Below are 16,249 nucleotides of genomic sequence, written 5' to 3'. Positions count from 1 at the left end.
CCCACCCCGTTCTTCATCCCAGGCAGCTGGTTCGGGATGGGCCAGCCAAGGTGAATGATCACTGAACTTGATAAACCAAGGATGGGCAGATGGACGCCACCCACTTACAGCATGTCCCTGGGCACCCACACCTGAGTTTCCAGGCTCCCCGGAAGGTGGAGGGGTCCTGGGGGTGTGAGTACAGGCTGGTCATCTACAGTTGCTTTTGGGGGACATCCATGTCAGAGGACTGCAAGTAGGAAGCAGTCAGAGCACAGGGGGGGGAAGGCACTTTATTTAGAAAGCTTTGGCCAAGCCCCTGCTGAGAGGGGCCCATCCTGGGCACTGGGATGGGGTGGGAGCAGCCCTGCCGGGGGCCTATAAATACATCTCAGGCCACTGAAGTCACCCCTCGGGTTCCCACGGCGTGTGGGGTGGGGGAGGCCATCAAAACCAGCTCGACAGCTGAGGGGCCAGGGCAGGGGAAGCCGGGGGCTGGGGGCACACGGAGGGAAGGGGGAAGGGGTGGGATGGGCCCAGTCCCCTGAGGAGCAGAGACCAGCCCTCCTCCCCGGGCTCTGGTCAACCAGATGCCCCAGGGCCCAGCCAGGGGAAACAGCCTCAGGCTAAGGTCAAGGAAAGGAGCCTCCAGCCACAGGCGCCAGGCCCCGGCCAATGAGAGGCAGCCAGGGCGGAAGTGCTTCTGGCCTCAGCCAATGAGAAGGGAGCCCCAGCCAAGGGCTCGCTGGGCCGGTAAGGTGTGGACTCCACGCAGAGCCCTCCGGTCCTCTGCCTCTGAGACCCCGCTGGCCCGAGCCCCCAAGAACAGGCATGGGAGGGGGTCGCCAGCTAAGCACCCGTCAGGCCTCGGCAAATGGGAAGGGGCCTTCCCGCCCGGGCACGGTTCTCCAATCAAGGCGCCGCCGCGGGCCCGAGCCAGTGAGACACTGCCCCCCACGCTCAGGGCCGGGTCCCCAGGAGGCGCCGTGCCCTGCCGCTGCGGGCGACGCTCGGCGGGTGCGGAGCGTGGGCTGGCAAGCAGCGCTGCTAAGCCGGGGGATCTGCGGGCACAGCCGGGCCGGCGCCTGCTACAGGGTGGGCACGCCCACCCTGCCCAGCTCGCCCGCCACTTCCCGGCTCTTCTTGCGCGGCGGCTTTTGGATGGGGGTCTTCTTCCGGGGGGTGTCGGGCACCGGCACGCCGGCCGCTGCCTTCTCAGGGCCCGGGGCCTCGAGCGCGGGGGGCGCGCGGGCTGGCGAGGCGGGCAGTACCGAGCGCTTGGCCTTCTGCGGCGGCGCCGGCTTCTCCCGGGAGCCCTGCGCGCCCGGGGTCCCCTCGGCGCGGCCCAGGCTGCGAGTCTTGTCGCGCAGCTCGGCGGCCAGCATGGAGGCGGCCTCGGGCGCGCTGCGCGGTGGACCACCAGCGTCCGTGGGCTCCGAGAGGCCAGGGCCGCGGCCCCGCGCCCGAGCTCGAGGTGGCGAGGGCGCGGCGAAGGCTGGCCCCTCCTCGGCCAGCCCCGGGGGCCTTGGCGTTGGGTCATGGGCCCGGGGACTGCCTGGTTCTTCTGGCCGCGGGGACATGTCACTGGGCGTCCGTTTCCTCTTGCTGGGGCTGGGCGCGGCCTCGGTGCCCGCGGGTGGCGGCGAGGGCGCACGGGCAGTGGCACCGTGCTTGCCGTGTATCCAGGACACCTTGGGCTTGGTGGCAGGGTCCGGTGGCGGTGGCTTTCTGTGCTCAGGCGATGGCGAAAGAGACAGGCCTCCAGCCTCGCCCCGGGCCCGGACCGGCCGGGCCTCACGCCGGGCCACACGTGCATACAGCGCCCCGCCAGGGCCCTCCACGCTCGATGCCGACCGCTCGCTGTCGGAAGACGCGGGGAGCGGTGTAGTCTCCTCTGTGGGCGCTGGCATGGTTACCAGGGCAGGGGATGACGCCAGCGCCTCGGCAGGGGCGATGGGGGCCTCCGCGTCTCGGCTCTCAGTTGCCGCCTCTAACAAGGGAAGGGCGGGGCTGTCACCACCTCCGGAAAGGGCTCGAGTCTGTCCAGCCTCCAGGCCCAAACCTTGGCCTTCCCTCGTCCTGGTGCTCAGTCACCTGGCCCATTCATAGCACTAACCACAAACAGTTCAGAGGCCCAGGGCGTGTGGCTGGGCGCCGTGCGGTGAAGGGCTTGGTTCTGGGCTGATGCCCCAGCCTCGGCCTGGCCTTACACCCCTGCTCCACCACATCCCCAGCCCAGGGGGCCACCATCATCAAATTTGACCTGCAACACCTCAAAGGAGATTCATTAACCTTCTTTAACAGATAAGGCTTTTAAAGCTCAGAGGTCAGTCGCCTGCACAAGGAGAGGCCAGAATCCCAACCAGTAGGCTGCTTCCCGATGTCCGCAGCCCAGGCTTCAGGTGAAGGTGCGTCTGCATATCCTGCACGGGGTCACCTCCTATCTCCTCTGACACCTCCCACCCAGGCCCAGAACCTTCTCTCTGCCTGGTCTCCCCCAGAAGTGTGGCTAGAGACAGGACAGCCTACCCACCTCCCCAGGCTCCACCTCCAAACGGTGCTGGGCAGCACAGAACCCCACTCTGCAGCCTCAGCTGTGCCCAAGCGCCATGGCGCCCTTCCTGCCCTCCCCTGCCCTTCCCTTCAAGTGCAGGGATCTTCACAGCTGGACCATTTCCCCAGGCCGGGGTGAGGCCCAGGCACGCTGGTACTCACCCTCGTGGGGCACACAGTACACAGGGCCTTCATCGGTGGTGTCAAAGGAAGAGAAGGAGGCGCGGGAGGACCACGATGGCGAGGGCTGCTCCAGGCCAGAGGGTGGCTCCAGGAAGCTGCAGCTGAGTGTGTTATCCAGGTCGTGATGAGCCACTGGGGATGGAGGGGGGCACAGCTGCCAGAGGGCCCCATCCTGCCCCAGCCAGTGCCCTCGACAGCCCCCCTGCCACAAGCGATGGGGTGACCAACACAGCCCTACCCTAAAATGGAGTGAGACAGGCAATTCAGAAGGCAGAGTGACACTAGGCCAGAACACACTCAAAGGGGCAAGGCTAGTGTGTGCAAGTCAGGGAGCTGAACAAGGCTGGGAAAGAATGCTAGAGAGAATGCCTGGCTGAGACAGGCCGCCAGGGCGTCCAGGCAGTGCTCCAGACCCTGTCCTCCGGGATCTGGACTGCCCGGAGCACTTTTTGAGTTCAAACGTGCAGTAGTGAGGCCACCCTTTGGTTCAGCCCATCTCAGCAGGCTGCACCCCCAGGTCTGGGCTCCACAGATGCAGATCTCACAACCTGGGAGTCCCAGATGCTGGCTGGCCTGTCCCCTTTACACAGATGGCATGTGGGCTCCAGCCCCCTCACCCGTGTACATAGGTCCCACTCTCATGAATGGGCTGGCAGGTTTTCTCGGCTGTCTCCATATTTACCTCCTAGAAGACTGAATCTCCCCCTTCCCCTGGTCTTCAGAAACAAGTAGGAAAGAGGGAGAGAGCCAACCCCTGGGGTGGGTCAGTGCCCACAGAAGCACACCTCCCTCTCCCGATCCGGGATCCTGAGGGGGGGGGGCGGGACCAGCCTGCCCACTTTCCAGGAGGCACAAAGCACACTGCAGGGGATCCAGGCAGGGACGCGTCTTCGCCTGCAGCTCCCCACCCGGGCTCAGTGCGCTTCTACAGACTGGGGGGCGGGGGCGGGGCTGCGGCCCCGGACGTCCTCAGCCCCTCCATTACTCACTGAGGCAGGGCCCACCGCCTCCCATACGGGGGCCCACACTCGCCTGCACACCTAGGCCTCCTGCCTTCCTCCCCGGCTTGCCTGCATCGTCAGGCCCTCTTCCCTGTCTCGTCTCCCCACGCCCACCCGCATCTACACTCAGGGTCCCGCATTTCCTACACACAGCCCTTCACACCCATTTCCCAGCTGCCCCCTGTGTCGGGAGGTGTTCCCAGCGAGACCCCGTGCCGGAATCCCTACCTACGACCTTGGGCAGCTTCTGCCTGCGGAGCGGGATGCGCGGCAGCTTCATACTGATGCGGCTGAAGCGCCCGCACAGCCGTTGCGGAGCCTTCTTCCTCCCGAGCGAGAGCTCCCTGCGGGGCGGGGCCTGAGTGAGTGGCGGGGCGGGGCCTGGAGAGGGTGGGTGGAGCCCGAGCTCGGAGGGGCGCGGCCTGAGCTAGAGATAGACGGGGCCCCACCCAGGGGGCGGGACCGGCAGCGCCGCAGACGGGGTGCGGCCTGAGCCCGGGGGGGCGCCCGCCGCGCGCTCCTCACCGGCGTGCCGGGTCCTTGCCGCGGCAGGCGCAGCAGCAGCCGAGCAGCGAGAGCAGCAGGCCGAGGAGCAGCGCAAGCAGCGCGCCCGCACCCATCACGCCTTTTCGCTGGTTGGTCTCTGTCGGGGGGGGGCACGGGTCAGCGCGCTGGCCGGCTCCCCCCACCCTGAGCCCCCCAACGGGACACGACCCCCACCGCACTCACCCAGGCGGCAGGCACCGGTGACCGGGTCGCACGAGTCCTCGTGGCAGTTGCAGGGCTGGGCGCAATCCACGCCGTGGAGCCCAGGCGGGCACGTCAGGTTACAGCTGCGGGGTCTCTGGGTCAGGGAGGGCCACGACGGCCTCCGTGGTGCCTCCCGCCCTCGCCCCTGTGGCCAGCCAGCCCCGGGCCCGGAGCCAGGCTCTTTGGCAACGTGCACTAAGGATTGATGCCCACCCCCACCTCCGGGCACACACTGGGCCATCAATGCTTTAGAAATGTGTGCAAAACCAGCGGGAGGCGGTCTGGTGACGGCTGTCGTCACCCGGCCGCAGTGCCCTTTTCTGGGGCTGGCTCTTGTGTGGACGAGAATTGAGGTTGCCAGACCAGGCCCTTGGCTGTAAGGAGAGGTCCTTGCTCGCTTCACACCAGCTCGGAGTCACCTAGCCCCGAGTCCTCAGGAGCCCATGACCACAGGTTGACAGGTCACCAGATCCTGCTCCAAGGGTCAGCTCCACACCAGGGCAGGAAATCGCCCGAAAGAGCCTGCCGTCACTCCCCAGCTGAGGTAAGGGGCCAAGGCTCCAGCATAGCAACACCTGGGTCAGGCTGAAGTCCTGTGTCGGGTACGTATCCCCCAACCCCCTTTGGGTCCCGGTGCACTCACTGGGGCCCGTGGACGCCGGGGCTGCACAGGCAACGTCCCGACTGAAAGTCGCAGTGGCCGCTGCCGCAGTCGGCGCACACAAATGCGCAGTCCTCGCCGTAAGTGCCATTGCTGCACTTGGTCTCGCACCTTGGAACGCGCGGGGAGGGGGCATCAGCGCAAATGCGGACAAACGAAGGCCCCTAGTGCGCTCCGCGAAGGGCATTCAGGGGGAGGCAGGCTGGGGGCTGCATGTCTGGGGCCATTTCGGGTATGGGCTGCTCACCGGTCGCCGATCCAGCCCGCGTTGCAGCGCGTGCACTTGCCGGTGACGTGGTTGCAGGCATGCCCATCGCGACACGGCGGGCACCGGTGGCCGCAGCCCTCGCCGTAGAAGCCGGCAGCGCACGGCTGGTCACACTTGGTGCCGTTCCAGCCGGGCTCGCATGTCAGGCAGCGGCCCTCGGCCACCGTGCATGGCTGCTGGCCCTTGCACTGGCCGCATCTGGGGAGGCAGGGGAGGCTAGGCAGGGCCCGGAGTCGCCTCCCCCAGCCCCCTTCGGCGGCCCACCCTTCCTGCGTCTCCCCTAGCCGGCCGGGGGTCCGTGCTTACCGGCGGCGGCAGCCCAGGCCGTAGAAGCCCGCAGGGCACGGCTCCCGGCAGTACTTGCCGCGGTAGCCCGGCTCGCACGCGCACGTGCCGTCCACAGGGTGACAGCGGCCGCGGAAGCACTGGCAGTAGCGCTCGCAGCGCGCGCCGAACGTGCGCTCCCGGCACTGGCAGCGGCCGCTCTGCTGCTCGCACGGCGACGTGTTGCAGGCGCACTGATTGTTGCAGCTGCGGCCCCACCAGCCTGCGTGGCACAGGCACGCTCCCGTCTGTGCGTCGCAGCGTGACGTGGTGCTGCAGTAACACGCGTTGGCGCACTGCGCGCCCCACCAGCCAGGCTCACAGCGACACGCGCCGCTCCGCGGGTGGCACGCGCCGTGCTGGCACTGGCATGCATGCTCGCAGCGTGCGCCCCAGCGCCGCGCGTGACACGTACACTGGCCGGTCACGTCCTCGCACTGCCCGTGCGGGTGGCAGATGCATAGCTCCTTGCAGTCGGGGCCCCAGAACTGGCGCGGACACTCTAAGGGGGGAGCCGAGAGGGTGGGAGGCCTGGGAGCTCGCGAAGGAGCCCAGACGCAGCCTGAACCTGCCCGCGTCCCACGCCCACCTCTAGGGACGCGCCCCCAAGCTGGATCGCGTTTCCAGGATCAGACCCCGCCCCACTCAGAGGCCCCACCCATCGCCCTCAAATTCCACGCCACTGCCCAGCACCCGCCTGGACCCTCGCTCACTGGTGTCGCAGTTGGCACCGAAGTAGCCATGGCGGCAGCGGCACTCGCCCGGCCGCACACACACCTCGTTGTCCGAGCACGTAGAGTTGCCTTCGCACACCGCTGCGAAAGAGACAGGCGGAGGTGCCGCGTGTCCAGCCCCTACACTATCCCTCCCTCTCCGCGCCCCCACCCATGTCCAGCCCCCCAGGAGGCCCCACTCACCGATCCCACACTCATCCCCCTGCTGCCTCCAGCCGGCGCAGCACATGGACTCCTGGGAGCTGCAGACAGAGAGAGGGCCCCTGAGCCTGAGCCCTTAATCCCTGTCCTTTCTGGGGCCCCCCAGAAACCCCCCTCCTTCAGGAGATGGTTATTGAGACCTTGGTCCTGTGCCAAGTACTGTTGTAGTTTGGGAGATTCCTGTGAATAAGAAAGACACAAATTCCAACCCTCAAGGGATCTGACACTGGGAGGTGGCAGCGGGCAGACCCCAAACAGAGCTGACCTCCAAGAATGTCCCAGGCCCCTCTGCAAGGGATTGCCCCACCACTCCCCACACCACCTAACTCCTTTGTGTCACCCCCATCCACAGGGCCTGAGAAAAGAAAAACACAGGGGCAATGAGGTGGGGCCTGGGGAGCAGAGCCTGGGCCTCCAGGACCTGCTCAGCTTGTCAGGGATCCCGATGTGACAGACCTTGGCAGTGCCAGGACTGGCTGGGCCAGACGGACACAGCTGGATGCCCAAGGGGGGGCTAAGCACAAAGGTGGATGTGCAGCCTCTGAGCGAGGTGGGTGTGGACAGTGAGAAGGGTCTTCTAGAAGGGTAGGGGACACCAGGGGGCCCTCTGTGAGTGTAAAGGCAGTGAGAGCCTCGGAGCACCAGAACAAGGCTGGGGCGGAAGGAGATGTTAGAGCATCTACTTGTATTTCATAAAAATCTCCTTTAATTTTATTTGGCATTATAAGGTACATGATGTTACCCCAGATGGAGGTAAATTATTTGTAACTGCCGCATTTTGGAGTGGTACAGCCTCCCAAACCCTGAGCAGAGAGGGCGTGTGGGCACAGAGCTTTGGAGGCCCGGCTTGAATGAAGCCATAACCACTGGAGAGGACACATGAGGGCCGCGATGGGGTATGTTCCCATTTGGGGAGCAAAGGCGGCTGAGAAGGGACAGGCTGCAGTTTTGTAGGGTCCCATGGGATCTAGCAGAACTTTGTCCAAATCATTAAGGCACATAGCAGCCATTCACATTTTAGAGAAAAGGAGGATCTGAGAGCAGAACCCAATGAGGGGTGGGAGGAAGGTGGGAGGGGATCGAGGACCCTGGCAGGGTGGGCTGGGCTGGGAGGGAAAGGCTGCAGCTGCCCCACATCATGCCCCTCAGATGCCCCCAAGCCATCCCCAGCAGGCTGCTCCCTTTATAGTCCACTGTTATTGCCAGCAAAGCTGCCAAAATTTATCCCTGGGGATCTTGAACCTGCCCACGCCACAGCAGCAAGGTCCCTGGGGGCACTGCTCCTCACTGTGCCAACATCTGCCTCCATTCTCTCCCCAGCCCACAACACCACCTGGACCCTGTATATGCCCAGCTCTGCTCCTGCCCCCTGGACACCCCTCTGGTTTCTGCTGCCTCCTTGGCTGTCCTCTCCTCTCCTCTCCTCTGTCCACACTGGCTCCCTCAGGAAGTTCCCTGGGGCCCGAAGAGACACTGACACTGAACGTCTTGGAGCCTTCCAGCAGGGCCCTCCTTCCAAATATGAGCTCCCACCTCTCCCACCCCAGGCCTTCCCATCTCAGGAAGGCCTGTCTTTCCAGGGTGGAAGACTGAACACCCAGAAGCACCCTTGATTTTGCTCTCTTAATGCACACCAGATACAGCAAGAAACACCAGGCTTACCTTCCAAAGTGGATCTGGGATGGGGCCTCTCCTCCCCTGCCACAGCCTGGTGACAGACACCCTTGCCACCCTCGCCACCCTTGCTCTCTGGTTTCTCCTGGGCCTCAGCTTCACCCATATGTCCTTAGTTCCTCTGCCACTAGGCAGCCAACCCTGGTCAGATCCTCCTTCTACTCTGTGCAAAGCCCCCTGAGGTCCCCGTGGGCCACAGACTAAAAGCCCAGGTCCTCACAAGAGTGGGCAGACCCCTGTGTCTGGCTCACCCTCACTCTGGCCTCTTCCCCACCCCACCCCACCCCAGGCTCTGCCCAGCCCCCCTGGCCCTGCAGCAGGGCCTCCCCCTAGACACCACAGGGCCCCACCCCCTCTCCCTGGGGCCTCTGCCCACTTCTCACCCTCCATGGGTCTCCCAGATCACCCTAAAGGAAGCTGCAACCGACCACCCCTCCCCAGCACTTGATAGATGTCAGCTGACTTTAAGTGTTTGCTGCTTATCCCTGCACCAGCCACAGGCCTGGCACACAGTAGGCGCAAGGATTTCATTGGCTGCAAGCATGCTCCCCCTCCACTGGTCCTCCTGACTTTTGGGAGGTGGGAAAGAGAGGGGAACAGCTGGTGGGAGCCTCGCAAGCCTGGGCCTTGGGAGGGTAATGAGAGTGATGGCCCGGCCTCCAGGTGGCAAGGCCCAGAGTGGCTGTCCTTCCCCTTAACCAGCTCCCACGTGACCACAGTCCACGAGGTGGGGACCATCACCAACTCCGTGTAGCACAGGAGGAGTCAGACCCAGAGACGTTAAGCTATTTGCCCTGAGGCCACACAGGTGAGAGAAGTGGCACCAGGATCTGAAACCAAAACCCCGGCTCCTGGCTACTGTCAGAGGCAACCTACTGGGCAGGTCTCCGGGGAACAGGGTGTGGGCGCGAAAAGCTCAGGCTCCCACAGCTCGAGCCTGTCACCGGATCCCCGGGCATGGACCCCGTGGGGCAGTTGGGCTGGGGCGGATAGGCAGGGCCGCTCTCCCCCTTTCCAGGCGCGGCCCCGCCCGCCACCGCCACTGCATTCCTGGGGACGGGGAGGCCCGGGAGGCGGCGGCGGCCTCGATGCGAAGCAGATGGCGCACAGGCCGGCCCCCGCCCCGGAGGCGGAGCTCGCAGCGGGGAGGGGTCTGCGCGCCTCGGGATTCCAGCTCGGAAACCCCGCGCGGCCCCCTCACAGCCCCTTGTCTAAGGCGCCCGCCAAGCCCCCGGACGCGGCCTCCCCTGGCCCTGCGGCCCAGGGCGCCCCGACGGGACGCAGGCCGGACGCCGGGGCCGCGCGCGGCGCCCCCCAGCGCGCGCCGAGGCGCCGCTCACACCAGCTTCTGGCCCCGCGCGCAGATATCCTTGACTTCGCTGTGGCCTCTGACCCGCCGAGCAAGTCCTTCGACCCCTGCGCCCTGTCCTTCGCTCTTCGCCCCCCGGCAGGGCCTGTCCCTTGCCTGCCCCCCACTGGCCTCCCCGGCCGGCCCCTCGCGGCGCTCCGGGCAGGGCACCCAGTGCCCCAGCCCGGGAGTTTCAGTCTCCCGATCCCGGCGCACGTGACTGTCCTTTCAGTTCCCGCTTCTGGTCCATTCTGAGCTCAGGCCCCTCAGTGCCCACGTCCATCACCGTCTTCCTCCCGCCCGAGTTGTCTTTCTGGGACACAAATCAGTCCTTCTGGGTCTCACCTGCCTCAAAACCTCCTCGGCGCCCACCTCCCTGGAGCGCCGCTCCATCGCCCCTCCGGTCTCGCGCCGCAGTAGTGCCCGCAGGCTTTGCACATGCCATTCCGTCCGCTCGGAATGCCCTTCCCCGGCTTCTCCCCACGGCCTTCACGGAGCACCCAAGGGGCCCTGTTTCTAGGTGTTAGATCTCCGACACCGGGTGTCACCCCTCCGGTGCCCACGGCTCTGTCCTCCCCCCGGCCGACGTCTCGCGCGGGGTATCCTCGGATGCACCGTCGTGGCCCGGCGCCCAGCCCCGGCCTGCAGCGGAACCGGCGTCGGCGAGGGCGGCCGAGGGGTCCGGCGCGTTCGGCGCGGGGAGGTCCCGGGCGCCCCCTCCCGCGGCCCCTCCCCCCGCCAGGCCGCGCTCCTACCCGGGCGCCCGGCACACGTTGCGGCCGCGAGGGTTCAGCTCCTGGGGCGTCGCGGGGCCGGGCAGCAGCCAGAGTAGCAGCAGCAGCCGCGGGTCCCCGGCTCGCCGGCGCCGCGCCGGCCCGGCCCCCCGGGGCCCTGCGCCCTCCATGCGGCGCGGGGCAGGCGCGGACGCGGGTGCGGCCGCAGGGAGAGCGGCCGGAAGCGGAGTGCGCGGCCGGGCGGGGGGCGGCAGGAGGGGCGCCGAGCCGGGCAGGAAATTCCACATCGGCTCCCTGATCCCGGGCCAGCCGCGGCCGGCCAGGCGGCAGCGCCCGCCCCGCGCGCCAGACCCCACCCTCCGGCCGCGCCGCCGCCCCTCCGCGCGGCCCCCGCCCCCACGCGGCCGCTCGCAAACTTGGGGCGAACTTGGCGGAGGTCCCCCGATTGTGGGGGCGGGAGGAGCCGGGGGGGCGCGCGCGAGGAATCCCCGTCCCCGCGGCTCTCCCTCCCCGCACCCCGACACCCACTGGAGAAGCCGCCCAGCGCGCTCCCTGCGCGGCCAGGCCCCGGTCGGGAAGTGGGATGGCAGACGAGAGCGCGACGCACCGAAGTCCCCCATGATCCCAGCGCCTGGGAACCGGCCGGCGAGGCCCACAGCCAGCCTCTGTCAAGACCGCACGCCGGCCTCTCTTCTCCCCACCCCGCGAGGCCCTTGTCGTGCTGGGCTGTGCGGTCAGCTGCTCCTGCGCACTTGGCGCCATCAAAGCCTGCAGAGGCCCGCGCGGGATGCTTGAGGCCTGGGGAGACTCGGTCTGCACCGGAGGCCGGGCGAAGGGGTCTCTGCAGGGGCGGATTGGACAGATACGGGGGGAGGTAGGATGGCCTAGCCACCAGCTCTGGTAGATGCGGAGGTAAACGGACTGAGATCCTGCGGCCCTTGTCAAAGGCGAGAAGGGCCCGGGGGGGCCAGGGAGAGGGATGCTGCTCGAGAAGGCTGTCGGACCACCGGAGGGGAAAGTCCAGGAGGAGGCGGAGGAGAGGTGGGGGGGCCGTAGGGAGCAGAGGCGGGCAGGGATGAGAGGGATGATGGGGGCGGAGTGGGGTGGCAGGATGGAGAGGAAAGGGCCCAGGGGACCAGGAGGAAGAGGAACTCTGGGCCTAAGGAACAGATGGATGCCCAGTGCTCCGCGGGGCAGACCCCACCCCCAGGGCCCATGGAGCAGGGAAGGTGGGCAGGCCTGGGATGGAACAAGAAGTGGGGCGACCAGGTTCCAGTGAAGATAAGCTTTCCTTTTGCAGACTTGGAAGTTGGCAGGAGGGCCTGAGCAGGGAGGGACCTGTCTTCTCTCAGAAAGCAGGCCGCTGAGGGGTGAGACGGGGGTCCTTTCTCGGTTTATATGGAGGGCCGGCCGGAGTAGGTGGAGCTGGAAGAGGCGGCTTGGAGCAAGGGCCACTGAAAGGTCAAGGGTGTGGGCACCCAGGCTGGCTGGGCTGGAGGCATCCAGAGCAGGCTGGCAAAGGGTGTGATGGAGCTTCGGAGGTGAGGGCCCCTCAGCCATGCTAGGGCAGGACGGCCAGAGGCAGGCGACAGCTGGCTGGACTGAGAGGGAAGCGGCACCCGGGTGATCACAAATGGAAACACTTCTTGGGACAAGTAAACAGGCCAACCACTTCTGGGCAGTTCCGTCTGGGCATGGCCTGAACTCAGCAGTGCCCTCCCAGTGCCGGGGCCCCTCCCGGAGCAGCCTGTTGGCCACCAGCACAGGAGGCAGCAGCGGCCCGCGTGGCTGCAGTGTCTGCCCAGCAGCATGTGACAGCCCAGCTCCTGGCTCTAGAGGCACTTGCCCCAGCTGGACCGGGTTCATGAGCAAGTGCTTCAGACTCCACCACCTGCCCCTTAAATTCTCACCTCTGTGAAGGGCGTGAGCTGAAGACGCCCCCGCTCCACACCATCTCCAGGACCTCCTGAACATCCAAAATCTCCACCCGCTCCCACCTGTGTATCACCCAGAGTAGTCTTCCCAATTTCACATCTGGCTGCCCCCTAGCAGTAAAACCGTCCCCTGCCTTGTCTTACACAGACCCCCCGCTGCCTGCATGTGTCCCATCACGGCCACCTTGCAGTTGAGGTCAAGTTCAGGTGTCAAGGACAGGGTCCATGTCTGTCCCAGCCACCACACCACTATCTTGAGACTGAGAGGTGTGGGTGGAGTGAGGGAATGGCCTGTGCTTGGCCTGGTGCCAGGTGTACATGAGGAGGAGGGAGCTGTGGGGTCACAGGCACCCACAGACAACTGACCACCACACAGACAAACTGGGAGCCTAGTTCTGGCCAAGATCGCTTCCCAGAGGAGACTGACTTTTGCAGGCAGGAAGGGATGAGCAACAAGCCAAGCAAAGGCCTGAATGCAGGGCCTGAGCCTGTCAAGCTGGTGAGCCTGGCCGCGTGGGCTCAGAGGGAGGTCTGGGAGGGGCAGCCATGAATTCAGGCTGGGCCTCGAGGCTGGACGGTGGCAGCACCAGGCTGCTGCCCAGCTCTCGGGACCCCTACAGGGCCCCATGCTGTGCTGGGCTTTCCAGACTCTTCCCGCCTCTCCTGCAGACCAGAGGTCTCCTGCAAGGCTGTGGCTGTACCTTGGTGGCTCTGGGTACAGAGGTAGCACTGGTGAGCTTGGTACACACTGGGGAGATTTGCAGGGCAAGGGGTGGGGGCAGCACTTCTGGTGCTTTTCCTTCCCCAAAACCTCTGAGGTCTATGGGAACTGTTGCCCTAGACATGGGGTGGTGGCAGGGACAGGAAGCACTGGATTCTCACTTCACCATTGGGAGCACATGACACTGGACAATGTGGCCATCCTTTCTCATTGGAAGTGACCCACCAGGGTCAACACTGGGTTTGCTACCCAGAATCTACATGCTGTCACACTGCATTTAGGGAAAGGGGCCATGTTTCCTTGGATACCCTGGGAGAGCAAGGAAGGTCACAGACACAGCCCTGAGGGACAGTGACTCCCACTAGCTTCACCCCCACCTCAAAGGAAAGCCCAGAGCAACCCACTGCCTGTGCCTCCCCACCCACTTTCTCCCAGCAAGTAGCCCTCCCTTCCTCTCTGCTCTCCTCCCACCCACAGAGGGGCACCATGCAGCCAGCTCTGGGCAAGGCACCAGGGGAGAGAGAGAAGACCCAGCCCCCAGCTGACCAGACAGGACAGGGCCTTAGGAAGTCGTCTGGTGTGCAGGGTGGTGCCCATCAGGAGAAGGGGAGGGGACAGGTGGAGCAGAGGCTCAGCTGCTGCTGGAAGCCCCCAGGGGTCCCTTGAGCAGATGTGCTAAGGACTTACCTGGCAAACCTATAGGAGATGCAGCCCCCTTCCCCGTGACTGCCCTTGGCAGGTGCTGGGGCTCGTTCCCTGAACCTCGGGATGTGCTTTACTCGGGGCCCAGAGATTGCTAACTGGGAGCTCAGAGAAGAGCTCCTCACCAGAAGATGCCCAGGCTGGCCAGGTGACCATCTGTTCCCAGAATGGGGTGGGTTTCCCGGTGACACTCTTCTACTCGGAGGAGCCCCGTGCTTCCCCTCCCACTGCACTCAGCACTCTGGCCTGGGCCCCAGCAGCTGACCTGGAAACCGGTGCTTCCCAGGGCTGCAGCCTGGCAGACTGTGAAAGGAAGTGAGGCCGTGGCCACAGGAAGACAATTCAAGCCTTTTTGTAAGATGATTTATTTTATTTATCAACAACATGGGGTCAGAAAAGCCCAGCTGTAGGGGATTTCTTACTAGAACCAGTCTCAGGCAACTTTATGATCTTTGCTCCTTCTCCAGCCCTTGCCACTCCCAAATGCTCCAGCCCCTGGCTGTGGGGCGGGTGGCAGGTGCACCCCAGCCCCTCGCCTGGGGAGCCAGTCCCCAGGTCCCCCTAAGAAGGGCACCTTCTCAGCCCAATGGGGGCCAGAACCAGGAAGCAGGGAGGCCAAGCCAGCGGCTGATGGAGCACCCCATCTGGGCTGAGGAGAAGCAGGCCCGGTAACTTCATCAGAGAACCAGAGCCCTTCACGAGCATTTTCCATGGAAGGGTAACCCACCTCTGCAGAGCCTGCACTGCTGCAGGCTGGCAGGCAGGGCGGTAGTACCAGAAGGAAGGGCTGGCTGCCAGTGCCCCAAGGTAAAGGGTAAAGTACTGCCTGGGGGCCCTGCTCCCTCAGAGCCCCCTCCACCCCTTAGACAACAGGCACCTGGACCCTAGTCCTCACTGGAGTTGTCAAACTCCTCCCAGTCAGACACACTCATCACCTCGGAGGCGAAGTCTGGGTCTGCCTGGCTGCGGTCCGGGGTCCCGCGGGGTGGCTCGAGGAGCAGGGAGCGGGGCAGGGTGAGCACGCAGGCCGCCAGGCCGGAGATGGAGTTGTCCAGCTGGGGCCCCTCCTCCCAGCAGTCCTTCTCCACGTCGTAGATGTGCACGTAGCCTGTGCGGCTGCCACGGTTGTGTGAGCGGCCGCCCAACACATAGATCCTGTTGTCCAGCACAGCAATGCCAGGCTCGCCATGCCCCGCTGGGAGCGGGCAGACGGATGACCACTGCACAGATGTGCAGCTGTAGCAGGCCACCTGCAAGCCAAGGCCAGAGTAAAGCTGGCACCTGCTCAGATGGAGCTGCAGGCCTGGCCTGGGCCACCTGGCCAGGGCAGCTCTCGGCGAGGCCCCAGATCACACCAAGGCTGAGGGGCCTGGCCCCCTGGAGGAAGGGTTGGGGGCCAAGTTAGACATCCTGTCCCTGGGCTGGGCCGATACTCTGTCCTGCCTGCAGGGCCCTTAGCCAGCCTGCTGTGGCCCCACATGCAGCCCCTCCCAGTCAGTGTGCTGTTACTCCCCACGGCCTGGGGGTACTGTTCTCTCCTCTCCACAAGACTGAAATGCACATAGACACCAATGGACCCCATGGACAGTCTTTACCTTCTCCACAGTACCCAACACCACGGGGATGTGCAGACAAAACATGGAAATAGTCACTTGCTGATTAACAATGACCACCAACGTTCTCATCTTCAAAATTACCCCAAAAAGTAAACAAAAATATGGAAAAACGTTCAACCTACTAGTAAGCCAAGAACTGCATAATAGGCGTCAGGGACAAAATTATTGACTAGTAGCCACTGGAGGAAGAAAAATCATGGAAGTCAGTGCTTGGGAAGGCACGATGAAGCCAGAGTACTCACATGCCAGGGAAGCAACTGCGTAACATGAATTAAGAGCCACAAAAATCTTACTTTTTGACTGAATAGTCACACCTTTGGTTTTCAAGCTGTGGTAGGCATAAAAATGAGGTTGTCCTGCACCATCCGGGGGACCCGTGTACCTGCACAAGCCCCTGAGAGCAGGAGGGGCAGGTCTGACAGGAGCACTCGGGAGAGAAGGACTGCCCCTGCCGCCGGCTCTGAGAATGGGGGGCCCCGGGCCGGGCCGGGGCACGCGGCGGCCTCTGGAAGCAGAGAGGCCAGCCGACAGCCGGCAGCGAGACAGGGCCTGCCGTCCTGCAAGCGCAAGGAACTGGATTCTGACAATCTGAGTGAGCAAGGACCCAGGTTCTCCCTGAGGGTCTCTGGGAAGGGAGCAGCCCTGGACACTTGGATGTTAGCCGCGGACACCCATGTCAGACTCATGACCTACAGACAAGAACGTGCTTGTGTTAAGTTGTGATGTTTGTGGCGACCTGTTGTAGCAAGAATAGGTAACTAGGACACTAGAGCTGGTGGTTCTCACCTCCTTGTAGGGGGGTTGCTAAAAAGACTGCGGAGCCCCACCCTGCAGCCTGCAAGCCAGTGGGTCTGGGGCCTGGGAAC

At 64.8% G+C, this 16,249-nt stretch overlaps 2 protein-coding genes across 9 annotated transcripts in view; both read right to left on the bottom strand.

The window, feature by feature from the left end:
• Positions 1 to 254: 254 nt before the first annotated feature.
• On the bottom strand, positions 255 to 12,867 carry SCARF2 (scavenger receptor class F member 2). Of its 5 annotated transcripts, none has more exons than XM_073223551.1 (11): positions 11,018 to 12,513; positions 6,637 to 6,695; positions 6,433 to 6,534; positions 5,702 to 6,221; positions 5,375 to 5,593; positions 5,110 to 5,238; positions 4,446 to 4,549; positions 4,242 to 4,359; positions 3,945 to 4,060; positions 2,695 to 2,847; positions 255 to 1,969 (listed from the first exon to the last, which is right to left on the bottom strand). In XM_073223551.1, exons 1-11 carry the CDS (start codon positions 12,382 to 12,384, stop codon positions 1,068 to 1,070), a joined length of 3,789 nt encoding a protein of 1,262 aa, XP_073079652.1. In that variant the 5' UTR covers positions 12,385 to 12,513; the 3' UTR covers positions 255 to 1,067. The 5 variants fall into 5 exon arrangements, with proteins under 5 accessions (XP_073079652.1, XP_036849051.2, XP_073079654.1 ...); XM_036993156.2 differs by lacking the exon at positions 11,018 to 12,513 and adding an exon at positions 10,432 to 10,731; XM_073223553.1 differs by lacking the exon at positions 11,018 to 12,513 and adding an exon at positions 10,022 to 10,386.
• A 1,247-nt stretch (positions 12,868 to 14,114) lies between these two features.
• KLHL22 (kelch like family member 22) overlaps positions 14,115 to 16,249 on the bottom strand; it is a 33,165-nt gene continuing 31,030 nt past the window's right edge. For all 4 annotated transcript variants that reach the window (XM_036993159.2, XM_036993157.2, XM_073223555.1 and 1 more), the window contains one exon: positions 14,115 to 15,017. In XM_036993159.2, coding sequence (XP_036849054.2) covers positions 14,652 to 15,017 — 366 coding nt within the window. In that variant the 3' untranslated portion in view covers positions 14,115 to 14,651. The remainder of the gene's footprint in view (positions 15,018 to 16,249) is intronic.

This window comes from Manis javanica, chromosome 15 (genome assembly GCF_040802235.1).
Source record: "Manis javanica isolate MJ-LG chromosome 15, MJ_LKY, whole genome shotgun sequence".
NCBI classification, from domain to species: domain Eukaryota; kingdom Metazoa; phylum Chordata; class Mammalia; order Pholidota; family Manidae; genus Manis; species Manis javanica.
This window is presented reverse-complemented; position numbering and strand designations above follow the sequence as displayed.